Here is a 13,959-nt window from a genome sequence, read left to right on the forward strand (position 1 = left end):
CCCCAGCACGTTCCTAATAGTTTAGATTGCCTGTTAAATAGACTAAGTTGAATGTAGGTGTTGTTATACTGGTGTATACTGGCTCCCATTCTAACTTTCTTTATCCAACTGTGAACTCCATTAAGTCAGAGACAGTGTCTGTTTTGGTTACTACTATATAACCCAGTTCATGACATGGGATCTAGCACACAGTAAGCATTCAGTCAATACTAATATGACAAGTACCTTACTGTGGGCAATGTGGATATGAACTCAGGGCAGAAACAAACAAAAAAAATTTTTAAGAGAGAGGGGGTGTGGAGGAGGGGAAGGGCAGAGGGAGAGGGAGAGAGAATCTTAAGCAGCCTCCACGCCCAGCGCGTGAGCCCAGTGCAGGGCTTACACTCACAACCCTGAGATCATGAGCTGAGCTGAAATCAAGAGTAGGATGCTTAACCAACAAAGCCACCCGGGTACCCCAGAGCAGAAACAATTTTATCTTGCTCTCTTCATAATGAATCTATGTAAAGTAGAACTTCATTTTAGAACCAGTCTTGGGAGACAACGTTATATCCATCCTATAAACTTCATGGAACTGAGAAATACTTTATCATGGAGGTTCAACAAAATAATAAGACATACGTGGGAGAGATAAAGGATTCAAACATGCCAAGTAAAGAGCTCTTCTCTGCAAAGGGCTGGTCAAAAGCTGTACCATTTTAGAAAAGGCAAAGGGCAAAAGTCATCCTAACGCTATCAAAAGAGAAGTTCATAGACACAGAGGGAAATAAATGAAGAGTACCTAAAAACAAAAATTCAGAAGCAGCTTCTGGCAATGTGGGAAAATATGGCTTCAGGAGCATCCCTCATTAGATTTTCTGGAAATGCTGTGTATCTAGTCCATGACGACAACTTACCTCCCCATCAAAAACCATCTCAAATTCTTCTCTGTTTTTAATCTTGGCATAGAGGTATTCAGCCAGTTCCAAGCATTTGTTGATCTGATTTTCAAATCCCACTGTGCCCTAGTTTAGAAAAAGAAAAGTCATGTTGGTTGGTGATGGGTTGCATTTTCCTGCAATGAGCATTTGAGAAAGTTATGCTGACCTTGTCTATTGGAATTACACATATGAGTATTCTTGGAGATGGTTAGGAAGAACTACCTAATTAAATGAGTACAGTTTCTTCACAGCACTGCAAACAATAAAAGGAAGCACATCTACTCTCTTTGGAAGGTACTCTAGTCTCTGGGCAGTTAGTCTCAATAGGACTTTTAGCTTCCTTCTAGTCACTCACAGCCTGGGCCTGAAGCCTATTGTTAGTTTGCTTTAGAACAGCGTACTCAAAGTGTAGCTGTCCACAAACTGTAACTGGCGCATGCAAATACGAGAACAGAAATGAGATTAAGCAGTAAGAAATTTTAATAGCATTTTGACAGAGTAATTTTATGTCTACTGACTCTAGTTTTAAAAATTGATGTTTAAGCCTTATATAGTTTTTTATTTAATTTTTCTAGCAATTCATCATCATTTATTGTATTGGTCCACGATAGGTGAAACAGCAACAACAACAATTGGTTCTTCACCACAGAGTTGGTGAAATACTACTCTAGAACCCACCTTCCCAGCCGTAGGTCCTAGCCAAGCACGTCCCCATACTCCCTGGCAGGCTACCTTGCACATAACACAGTATCATCTCTTTTCAGTGCCAGGCAGGCAGGCAGGTGGGGAAGCCATTGGTTTTAGTACACGCACTGAGATTGCAGTAGTGGCTCTAGCTATTGACAAACTGGCTGAGCATGAGTTTCAAAAGCCAGCATGGCTGATTAGTAACAGTGGCATGGGGGTTGTTGAGTGGGTCGGTGTCAACATGGTGAGCAGATGTGCAAGGCTGGCTTGTAGATTGTCAATGGGCCTGGGCAGAATCCAACACAGGCAAAGCATGAGCCTCCCCAAGTAGTTACTGCTGAGTGTGATACCTTGGCCAGTCCACTTTCTTATTTTTTTTTCCTTTTGAAAGATTTTATTTATTTATTTGTCAGACACAGAGCGAGAAGAGAGCACAGGTGTACAAGCAGGGGGAGCGGCAGGCAGAGGGAGAAGCAGACACCCTGCCGAGCAGGGAGCCTGATGTGGGGCTCGATCCCAGGACCCTGGGATCACGACCTGAGCCGAAAGCAGATGCTCAACCAGTTGAGCCACCCAGGCCTCCCTTGGCCAGTCCACTTTCCACTTGAGAAAGAAGCCCGCACTGGGGTCCCACCTCAGCAACCAATTCACCATGAGCCAAACTCCTGGCAGATGGTTCAAGAGGTTATTGTTAGGCAAAAATGAAGAAATAAATTACTGATATAGGCCACATGGCCTTCTAACTTTCTAAATGATAGGGCTCGTTCTCTTGTTGCAATGCATGGCTATTTATATGCCTAAAATACCTATGACGACTTTGTGGTAGAAATCAGACTATTTCTATATTAAGACAAAATGACTTAATGAGGAAAAAAACTAATAATCCATCAAATCCTTCCTACAGAAAAAACATTTGATTAGATGTTTTGCTGGAAAACTTTGTTGTTTTGGTATTAGTAGATACAATCTTAAATGTGGAAATTATTAAAATTACTCTACAGTAGGTAAATAAAAACAATGGTTGCAATATAAAGCTGTGAAATCAAAATTGCCTTAGTTGATTGCATACTTTTGAAACAAACAGTCAAAATGGCAATCCTCTCCCTCACCCATATTTAGGGGGAGATTCCAATAGTTTGCTTTTTTTTTTTTTTTTTAGACACAGAAATGCAATCCGAAAGGTTGATGAACGCAGATGCAGCATGCCTTAATCTAGCAGTAGGATTTCTCAGAATAAAGTATGCACTTTTCCAGAATAGCATATAAAGTACAAATAATGAGAAAGTCATTATTTAATAGAACTAAAAACTGTCACGTATTTCCCATGATTTGAAGCCTCATAAAGAAATTCAGGGTTCTGCATAGAATAATGCAGTAATTTTATCTCCCTTTCTCTACATCTGCACTAAATAATTTCAGCATCTCTAAGGATTATGGAGAAAGTCTTTATCTTGGCAAAATTTTTAGTTGTTACAAGAGAAAGTTACAAGAAAACTCCATGTTAATTCAAATTGAGGAGACTGAATGGAAGGAGGGAGATTCTGACATAAGGGATAAAGTGATCTCATTTGCAAACAAAGAGAATACAGTTAACTCCATTATCTAGATACTGATGACACACATATTAAATTATCTGTGATATATCTTTGGCTCTCCTTTGCCAGCCAGCCTGTGCGAATTGCACTTCTGCTCTGTGTCCTGACTTCTCTCCTTTGTACCTTTGCTTTCCACATCAGCCAGAACTTGAAAATGTCCACGTGGCGGCCACACTGGATTGCTTTGTCCCCAGTGTCATAGGAGACATCATACTGCTTGTCCGGCTGGAAAAGGTATCCGGCACACATCTGGTTGCATCCTTGGAGTATACCCTATCATGAAAATCAAGACAAGCTTGCATCTGTATTCGTCGGGTCAGAGATGTGAATGGCTTTGAAACAGGGCTGGTGGGAAGGAGGGACTTGGGATCACATGCAACCTTTCTTCTAATGTCTTTATAAGACCTTGCATTTGTTCTGATATCTTTCTCGAAAACCACCCTTGGAAAAACTTCTGCCCCTTTGTCTCTGTCACTCTGACTAGAAAATGATTTTTTAGTCTCATATGCTTACAAGAAGGGACCCACCGTCCCCTCTAGGGGGCATTTGGGGTGTTTCGGGTTGTTTCCAAGACTGGGAAGTTCTATGGCATTCAGTGGACAAGGGTTGGGGATATAAACTCCCTGCAGCGGGTGGAACAGTCTCATGCTACGAAAAATTTTCCTCCCCCAAAGTGCCCCCCTCCCCAAGTCTTCTAGACTTTTCCAGGATCTCCTATAATGTTAACAGACGTTCTATTAGGAAAGTAGTAAAGAGCTTGGGCAGGCTCTGGCTCCTACAAGCTAGAGACAGATTTTTGGAATGCCTCAGTGTACATACATTTTATTGGAGCAACAATGCTTTTGAAAGCAGGGTCCTATTATTAGACACTTAAAGAACTAACTTATTTACAGAAGCTTTTTAGTCATCATTCCTTATTGTCCTAAGTTGACATTTGCAGTTGTTGTTCTGCCTAATTTGCTTCAGCTCTTGGGACCACACACTCATGCTAAGAACTTGTAGTATGTTTAGGGAGCTCTTTTTGTATTCACTGAGGTGAGAGTTGGTGGCTCACCCAATAGTGCTCACTTTTGCTTGTACAAACATGAAGGAATGAGCAACGAAATAACGTCCTTACAGTTTCTGTCACTGACAGGGCCCTGAGCGCCGAACAGTAGGGAGGACAGGCGAGGGCAAGAGCCAAGAGGAGGCACGAGCTGGCTGTAGGCTCAGAGACAAGGGCAGGAAAGAACTGCAATGGTAGTTTCAATGGGGCTGTCAATCTTGCATGTTTGTCAAGGACAGGAAACCAAAACCAAAACAGAACGAAAACACGCTTTTCTCCTCTTGTGCCTTGTAAAGGACATTCAGGCTGCCAGCTCATCTTTGGAGGAGGTACAGACCTTTTCCTTGACAAGAATGGCAGAGCACTGCAACAGCACGCCCATCATCTTGTGAGGGTTCCAGGTGACTGAGTTGGCCCTGAAAGAAGCACATGATACACTCTGAGGGGAAGGTGCAGGAGTCAGCGAGAGGCAACTGTCCTCTTGAGGAAAACGCCACCCGTTGCAACTGGAGTTGGTATACGTTTTCGATGCCTACTCCCCCAGATTGGCTAATCAAACAGTAAACAAATATTTTGCAGGCAGTCTCAGGGTCCTACGCTGCAGACTGCCTCCTCTAAATAACCGCTATTAATAATAGCTAACATTCATGAAGCGCGTTTATTATGTGTCCTGTTGTTCTGAGAGCTTTACAGGCATTATATCAGTATGGTATGGTGGTTGAGAACTCAGGCTTTGGAGTCGGACTGTCCAAGTCTGAATCCTGGCTTTGACATTGGAGAGTTTGGGCAAGTAACCTAACTCCTCTGTGCCTCAGTGTTCCCATCAGTAAAATGGGGGGGAATAGTGTCTACCTCCCAGAAGTTAATAAAGGATAAATGAGTAGACACATATAAAATGCTTATAACCACTCCTGGAATACCTAATTCTCACAACAACCCTATGATGTAGGGATTCTCATCCCCTCTCTTTTACATGGAGAAACTGAGGCATTGAAAGGGTTAAATGCATCACCCAAACTCAAACAGCCGGGCAGTGCCAGAGCCAAGATTCAAGTCCAGGGAGTGAGACTGCAGAGCCAGTGCTCATAACTCTTCTACTAGCCTGCCTCCCTCTCGGCAATGGACCCTGGCTTCCCTCTGCCTTCCTGTCCTTATTTATCAAATGCGCTGGCGATGCTGACCTACCTGCTTATGAGGTAGCATGAAGAGTGACACCTAAAAGCAGGGATCATCTGGATAACTCTAGATTTTGACTCCTTAGCAGCATTGTTGAATTGCCAAATGAACAGGATCTTGCCAGTGTAGGTTGCAATGATGGCTGAACAAGCAGGGTTTCCTAGCAACCACATCAGTCGTTCAGACACAATAAAACGGTTAAGGAGCTCGCTGGCTAAGCCATTACAGAGACAACTAAGTCGAGTGCCTGATGACTAAAATGGGGTAACTTGCTTCAGTGGTTTACAGGCTCCTTCCCAATGGCCTGGCCCACAGCTGGGCTCCCCACTTTCATACCTGTGAAGGATATTCTCCCCAGATACAGCTCTGAATTATACTGCCTCTGTTCTCCCTAGAGCTAAACCCTTGCTGTGATTTTTTTAACCTCTTCATCTTGCTGAGGTCCTCTAGATGGAAAATAATTTAGTGTCCAGGTGACGCTAGGGTGTGTACTATGTTTCAAGGAGAAGTAAGGCCTGAAGTATTCTTTCACAATAACCTTTGTGAAAGAGACCTGTGAAGAATTCTTTAAAAAGGTGACTAAATGTTTATCACAGTAAAAGTTTATCTAAAAGTTTATCACAGTAAAAATCATCAGTGTCAGGCCATATTTAAAAGGTAGTGGATTTAATCAATTTTCTCATAGCTATCATTTACTGAGTCATTAAAATTTTTTATTTAGATCTCATAAAATGTCTTAAATGGTTTTTTGAATGTCTTAGAGGTCGGAAGTAAATGGTTCTTTGCTGTTCCAAGTGTAAAGTAACAAGACATGATATGGATTCAATTTCTTTTAGAAGACATATGTGCTTTAAAATGTTAGAAAGATCTGTGCAAAACGTTTCAGGTTTTCCTGGACTCAAAGATGGAAAATGGAAATTGCCTGAGAAATCTAAAGTTCAGTTGGACTGGCTCATCTACATTTAGTATATTATCCTCCAAGTCATAGGGTCATATAATTATGCTTCAAAGAGTCAGTCCCACTCACCTTGACCCTGGCCTTCCAAAACTGAAGGGAAGAGGCACAGTAGAGGTAACTGAAACTCAAGCCAGAGTCCTTACTGTGAGAGAAGCCGCTGGTGGGTTTTCCCTGCTCCCAGCCCACCTCTCCACTTCACTCTGCTCTCACCTCTTCTACTTTGCTCCAGCCACACTGGCCTCTTTGATGGTCCTCCAATTTGCCAAGAAAAGTCCTACCCCAGGGCCTTTGTACTTGCCCTTCCACCACCTGGAATACTCTTTTGTGTATCCTTGCTTCCTGTCTCCCTTTATCCCAGTATCCGCTGCAATGTCACATCCTCAGGAAGGCCTCTGACTACCCTGTCTCAAATGGCATGCCTTTGTCCTTACTACCCTGCTTTATTTTTCTTTACTATGAGGCAGACTGAATATCTCCTTGTTTATGAACAGCTAGCTCACTGGATGGTAAGCTTCAGGAAGGTAAATCTCTTAGTTGATAACACCTTCTAGATACTGCCTTATTTTTCCTACGTGTACCAGATACACAGTTTTTTTTAGAAAAGTGCCATAGATGGCTAGACTAAAGGCAGGTAACTGAGTAGTCACATCCACGCCTGCCTGGCTCATGACAGGTGCTCAGTAAATATTTGCTGAATGAATAAATGAATCGAGGTGAGCTCGTTTTGGATCAAATCTTTGGAGTCAGGTTAAAATCATGTTTGGTTTATGACTACATTCTCTCTGATCAGAAGCTTCTGTTCCTGATACGAAATGTGCCAGGTTAGCAAGTGAACACAAGAAATGCTTCTAATTCTAGATGGCGGGGTAGGGACCTGGTTCTCCTAGGTTGAGGTAGGGGTGTCCTGGCAGCAGTGAATGACTTGGGAAAAGCCCAGATGGGTTTTGGTGCCTCAGTGCTCCTCTGGGTAATCTTCTTTGCCTCTTCAGCCCCTGGAGGTGACAGGAGAGGGGACTGCCATTTGCCATGGGTGCAAGACCCAAACATGCCAAAGGCTTTGACCACCAACCAAGTAAACTCAGTGATTGAGAAGAACAGGGAACAAAAGGGGAGCTTCAGTTTGGGAGCTTGTGCAGAAATGGCTCTGATACTGGGCCAGAAAAAATAAAAAGTAGAATGGGTTAGGGGAAAAAAAAATCATATTTAGCTTAGAACCACCCACTGAACTTAAACGGTGAGCAAGAAAATAAATTAGTCAGATCAACTGATCAACTGAGTTTGATCAACTACATTAGTTAGAACCATCCCACTCTCAGCAGTAACTTTAATGAGAGAGAAGAGTGGACCGAATCCGTGCCCCTTTCTGTGCCCTTGTTAAACTCTCCTTTAGCCTCTAGATCCCTGCACTGCTTACTTTCTCTTCTCTACTAGCTGGCCACCTAGCGATCACGTCTGTCGTTGTGTTTACCACATTGTGTTGTCACTGTTTACTTATCTTTCTCTCTTTCTAAATGGTGAACTCACTGAGGACTCGTTTGACTGGGAATCATTTTTGATTTCCCAGTGCCTAGCATACAATAATTGCTCAGTAAATGCCTACTGAATTAAGGTGGACCTAGTCCGATGGAAGTAAGACATTGGGAATCAGGGTGGGGAACATCAGCGGACGGGGCGGCCCAGCACGTTTGATGGCCTGGATGAAAGGCGGCCCTGAGTTCAGGCCCTTACCTTTCTATGCCGCTGAGTTTGTGGCGGTGCTTCCTGGACATGAGCAGCCCACCGCCCCAGGCAGCCTGTGAGGACAGAGACAGGAGAGGGAGGGGGAGCAGTGACATTTAAGACTCACAAACCAATCACTCCACACCTCTAGTAAAATATGAAAGAGAACGTAAATGGTGAAAAGCATGAGTTTCACAAAAGGAACCCACACTGATTGTTCAACCAGTGGCAGTTGTAATTTAATTTATCATCTGTCACTTCTTCGTCAAAAGTTCCTCCAGGTTAACCGCAGAGCAGCTGTGAGAATGATACAGATAAATTGGGTCTGAGCCTGTGGTGCCAAGACCCAAAGGCCCAGCATCCTGTGGAAAGCCAGGGATGCTCAGTGAGCCCCACCATTGCTCTGGAAGTGACCCAAAGGACTGGAGACTGCCATCCGATTCTCCCTAGGGTAGAATTCTAAGGGCTCCTGAAAAAAGTCAGAAAGCAGCAACTCTGCTGGGCTCAGGGGTCCCACAACGGCGAGACATTTTTGTGGGTATGCTGATGCAGGTTTACTGAACGGCTTGGGACACCACATGCCACAACAGCCTTTGTTGGTCATGTGCTCAACAGTCGGGCAAATTACCCAGCTGTCCAGTTGTGAGAAGTTATATCCGTAAGAGAATGGAGAGAGAAAAAGGAAAAAATACACCCAGTCTCACATGTGGAAAATGTACTTTTTATGTTCCTAGGAAAATTTGGGACTAAATCTCTTCGTTGATAACACCTTCCTATAGGGCCTTATTTTTCCTACATGTACCAGATACATGGTTTTTTTTTTTTTTTTTTTGGAAAGGGTCATAGATGGCTGGATTGAAGGCAGGCAGCTGAGTGTCCGGATTCATGGCTACTTTCTATACATTGTAGCTTATACTTTTTTCCCTCCGAAACCAGCTATACTCCACTCTGTAGCCATTTGTCTAGACACAAGCTTCCTGGAAAGGTGAGGGGGACTGTATTCTCACAAGGACCGCAGAAGACAGCGGTGGGCAGGTGAGGAGCCGGATGAGTCCTAGAACATGGACAGGCCTGTAGTATGTACCCATCATGAATGGCCGGCTGGAGGCCACAGGAGGGCGAGCTGATGGGACGTAGAGAGAGGGCTGGCTGGGGCATGGGGAGAAGCTTGCAGCAAATCGTAAAGCAGAGAGGTGTCCACCCCCAAACGGACTGGCTACTCTGTGAGTGACAGCACTTACATCGACATGTAGCCATAGGTTATATTTCTCACATATATCTGCAATCTCCTGTATTGGATCAAAAGCTCCATACACCGTCGTACCAGCAGTTGCATTGACATAGAGAGGAACAAATCCCTACAAGGGAAGAGAGACAGGCTGATGAGTCTTTTCAACCCTCTCCTTTCCACATGAAGTAGAAGAGCTGCAGTAGCCTTTCTTTCTAACACAGATCCGCTAAGCTGCTGTGCTGTCAGATACGGTATCTGGGAGAATTCTTTGTTGGTTCATTTATTCATTCATTCAACAAATAGCTTTTGAGCAACATTTATGCGCCAGGCCCTGTTTGCTGAGCTATAGAGGACTACAGCAGTGAGCACAACAGATGGAGATGTCTGTCCTCACGGAGCTAACATTCTAGTGGGGAGTGACAGACAATAAACAAAATTAAAGAAGCCAAATACACAGTATGTTCAACAGCGATAAGTTCTATAGCAAAGAGGAAAGCAGGAAAGAGTAATAAGTGTTTGGAGTGATGGGCAGGTAGCTCTGAACATCATCTGGGTATTATACATTTTAGAAGCTGTGTTGCTCTAAGGGTATTGATGTAATAATTATACTGAGGCATTGTTTGGTTATTTAAAACACGGTGGAAGCTGAAACATTCATGAATAGTCGACACAGTAAAATTTTCACGTGAACAAGAAATACATGAGTGAGTGGAGTAATAGGGCTAAGACAGGCTTGGGAGAATCTAGGAGTCCTAGGTTTTTTTCAAGCTCAGCTCCACCCATGCCCGTTGCTCAGTCCTAGTGACATTTCCATCCATCTCCTCTACTGACCAGCAAACAGCTAAGGCTAGAGAATGAGGTACAGGATGTAACCAAAACAACGAGCTGGTAAATGCCTGATAGCTACCTGGCAGGGCCTCGTGGATACATCTGTTCTGTCAGATTTTTTTTTTTTTAGTAGAATTTATTGAGGCTGGATTCACCAAGTACCATGGGCCATCTGCCAAGGCATGGAAGCACTCTGCTAAACAGAAGCCTAAGCTAAAATGGTATTTGTTAAAATGAGATTATACCTAACAAGTAGCAAGTAAAAAGCTCAATTAGGCTGTATCTTCATGATGATTGGGTAGTGGATTTATTGAAGTACATCAAACTAATCACTTGGCATAATAAAGATAGGACAAGTCTTAATTAAGACTGAGTTTCTCATTTAAAAAAATGACATTGTATAGACACAGGTTTAAAGTGGAATCATCTCAAATTGGAAATAAGCAAATGCCTGAGATTATAATTTTAGAAACACAATAAAATTACCTCTTATATTATCAAAGACTTTTATTGTCTAGGGCAGAAAGAAGATATTTTTAAAAACTTGTATTCACCAGAGTTTAGGTGCACCACAGAGTACATACCTTTTGCTTCGCATCAAGAATTTTTGCCTCTAAATCACCTGGAATTATCTTCCCCCTGTAATTATTAAAAAGGAAGAGAAATTAAAATGAAGAATCAATGAGATTGCACATGAAAAAAACTTCAGCAGCAGCAGAAAGTAATTTAATCGGATATTTTCAACAGACCATTAGCAGCTTGGCACACTGTACTGAGTCAGTGCTTAAGCACAATAAAACAAATTTAACAGATGAACACATTTAATACATCAAGAACCTAATATTCACTCTCCCCTGCCTACCTTTCATTGCACTTTATCAAAATCACATTGTCAGTTCCAAAGCCAAGTGCAGCTCCAGCCTTCTTTATGGAATAGTGACTCTGCAACAGAGGATTGAGGTTAGAAATTAGACAGTCCCTTGTAAAACACCATAATCCACAAGCAAGAGCACCCAACTCACATGTTCTGAGGTGAAGAGGACCAGTTTGGGAACGGCCGCCATGCCCTTTGTCTTAACTTCTGGGAAGAACTTGTAGCGAGCAGCCATGATGCTGTACATGTTGGAGATGGCTCCCCCTATGAGCAAGCGGATATAATGGGAGGTATGAAGCTCCATCATTACTGTTTCTAATGACGAAGACTGAGCTGGTGTCTTAAGAGACAAGGGAGGCATGGGGCACCTGGGTGGCTCAGTTGGTTAAGCGACTGCCTTCGGCTCAGGACATGATCCTGGAGTCCCGGGATCGAGTCCCACATCGGGCTCCCTGCTCAGCGGGGAGTCTGCTTCTCCCTCTGACCCTCTCCCCTCTCGTGCTCTCTATCTCTCATTCTCTCTCTCTCAAATAAATAAATAAAATCTTTAAAAAAAAAAGAGAGAGAGACAAGGGAGGCAGAAAGGGGAGGGACAATATCCTGATAGGTTTTGCTGGCTTCCCTATTGCCAGGCTTCCCTCTGGTCCTTTGGCCTTGGGAATACGAGTAGTCACACTCATTACCAAAGCCATCTAGGCAATCTGGCTGGAGGTGATTCATGTACTCCAATGCCCATTCCACCTGAAGCCTAGACAGAGATATAAGAGGTGGCAATGGCAGTGGCTACAAAGAGACAGGTGAGTTACCACTTTCCTGCTTTGACTTTCTGCTCCATCCATTTACTGAACAAAGATGAATCTATTCTCTGAATCAGAAAGACAGAAAAAGAGAGAGTAATGGAGCCTACAGAAGGAAACAGTGACGTTGCCTGGATACTCTCCTCAAAGAATAGCTCAACTGAGTTATTGAGTCATTTAGGAGAGCTCTAAGTTTATTAAAATAAAACTAAACTTGTGTTTACTTAAATAAAGATCACAAGGAGAATGGAGGTAACTAGATATGTCTGGCAATTCCTTGACAATTAAGCAGGCAAATTCATGGCCAACTTGAATTGCTGGGACAATTGTAATTCTTATTTCTTTTCTTCCCCTTGTACACAATCATGCTGCTCTGACACCACCCCACAGTTCCTTCTTACCTTCAAGAATATCTGTCCTTGTTTTGAAGATTCTTACTGTATTTACATCGAACTAAAGAGTCAAAGTAGATACACTATTTTGGCTGAAATTGATTAGTCAGTTGATAATGTTGATTCACTGATTCCCGGACTAAGCAAATCGTTCTTGACAGACTAGTTGTTTAGCGTGATTTGAACACAACCTTTGTCAGCTTTTACAGCTGAGGCACAGGCTCTGTTAGTGCACATAGTACGCAGCATTCTTGCTAGCCTTCGCCCTGACAAAGACAGGGCAGGAGTGTTGAAAAAAAATATTTTTTAAGATTGTTATTCTTTCACAAACTCACTTTATGTTTAGCGTTCTACAGATCTTGAGGAGAGTCAGGGAAAGAGAAGAGAAACATACCAGGAGAAAATATCCCATCACCGTCTTTACTTGACCATCCAACTATCTCTCTCATCTTCTTAAGTGTTATTTGTTCCATGAGGACAAATACTGGTGCAATTTCATATGTAAACCTGAAAAGGTGGTGAGAAGAAAAATGAACATACAGAAGTCAAACCACTTGTTTGGGGAACACAGATGATAGGTTTAGTACTTGTACTTGGGTTCTAAAAAAAAAAAAGGTGTATTCAAAACCCCTAAAACATTTATTTCCTGGAAATGCAGTAAGTCATCAATCATAAAATATCAGAAACCAGCCTGGGTTACCTAGAGAGGTGGTGGAAGTGCCTGCTCTGTGCTTTCTCATCAACAAAATAGATGTTTATCTGAATGGGATGTCTTAGATGTGGTCCACCCGGAAAAATAGAAGGAAAGAAAATGACTTTCCTGGGTCTCCTTCACCTCTAAGATCTAAGATGATGCAAATGTTAATTGAAAAAATGTATTCTAAGATCTACATAAAATTGGTTTGCAACTGACCAAAACCAACTGCCAGTTTCATACTTGTAGAATCTATAAAACCCAGAGCCAAAATCTATCTTTTAAAAACAATGTAAACATCTGAAAGCTAACTGTGAATCTAATTGGAAATACTGACCCAGGTTTTAAAGATCTCAATATAATTATCTACATGGTTTTTCTACTGATAATCCCCAAGGACAGCTATGTTTCTATAATTCTCTGAAGTCAATATCCATCAAGAATAATTATAAGTGATGATTTTCTAATTACCAATTATAAATAATAAGAAGATAGTTAACTGGCATACACAGCTAACTGCAGGCTATCAGATAACCTGGTAGGCTAGCTTTGTCTTCTAACAAACTGATTTAGAAGTAGCAAGCCATACTCTTCTCAAAGCAATTGAGAACCGAAGCACAGTCAAATAGACTAGTCATTGAAACAAGATTGGTGGTACCAAGGATAGGGCTTAAGAGAATTCAAAGAAGGTCCATCCATAGAAAATTAAGCCAGAAAACAAAAAGGTATTTACTGACTCTGAGGCTCTTTGTCTTTCTGCTTTTTGCTTGGTCTTCTTAAGCATTAGAGCCAGTGGGCTCAGCTCAGACCATGCTTGCTGAAGAGAGATTCCTAGATTGACTCAGCCAGGTGATATGGGGAGACTTTACCATTGATTAGGGTGTTTGGGCTGAACGCCAATGCTGGGGACTAATGGGAATTCTTGCTGGCTTAATGATTTAGAAAAGCTATTTGCAAGGATGAGATAACAATTGCACAATAAGACACAGGTGAAGCTACTAAGTTTTAATCATGGAGTTGGGGGGAAGCAATCAAATTAATCA

The 13,959-nt window shown here is 42.4% G+C and overlaps 1 protein-coding gene across 4 annotated transcripts in view; it reads right to left on the bottom strand.

Moving 5' to 3' along the window:
* The window catches only part of GAD1 (glutamate decarboxylase 1), a 40,254-nt gene that overhangs the window by 2,270 nt on the left and 24,025 nt on the right, over positions 1 to 13,959 (bottom strand). For 2 of the 4 annotated variants that reach the window (XM_088022115.1, XM_088022114.1), the window contains 9 exons: positions 12,617 to 12,729; positions 11,182 to 11,297; positions 11,022 to 11,101; positions 10,744 to 10,798; positions 9,342 to 9,458; positions 8,110 to 8,174; positions 4,585 to 4,663; positions 3,326 to 3,475; positions 897 to 1,004 (listed from right to left, as the gene is read on the bottom strand). In XM_088022115.1, coding sequence (XP_087878241.1) covers positions 897 to 1,004; positions 3,326 to 3,475; positions 4,585 to 4,663; positions 8,110 to 8,174; positions 9,342 to 9,458; positions 10,744 to 10,798; positions 11,022 to 11,101; positions 11,182 to 11,297; positions 12,617 to 12,729 — 883 coding nt within the window. The remainder of the gene's footprint in view (positions 1 to 896; positions 1,005 to 3,325; positions 3,476 to 4,584; positions 4,664 to 8,109; positions 8,175 to 9,341; positions 9,459 to 10,743; positions 10,799 to 11,021; positions 11,102 to 11,181; positions 11,298 to 12,616; positions 12,730 to 13,959) is intronic. The other 2 variants (XM_088022112.1, XM_088022111.1) reach the window with 2 other exon arrangements.

Source organism: Eumetopias jubatus, unplaced genomic scaffold (assembly GCF_037043125.1).
Source record: "Eumetopias jubatus isolate StellerSeaLion01/CBP00866 unplaced genomic scaffold, mEumJub1_p1.0 scaffold_3, whole genome shotgun sequence".
Classification (NCBI taxonomy): Eukaryota; Metazoa; Chordata; class Mammalia; order Carnivora; family Otariidae; genus Eumetopias; species Eumetopias jubatus.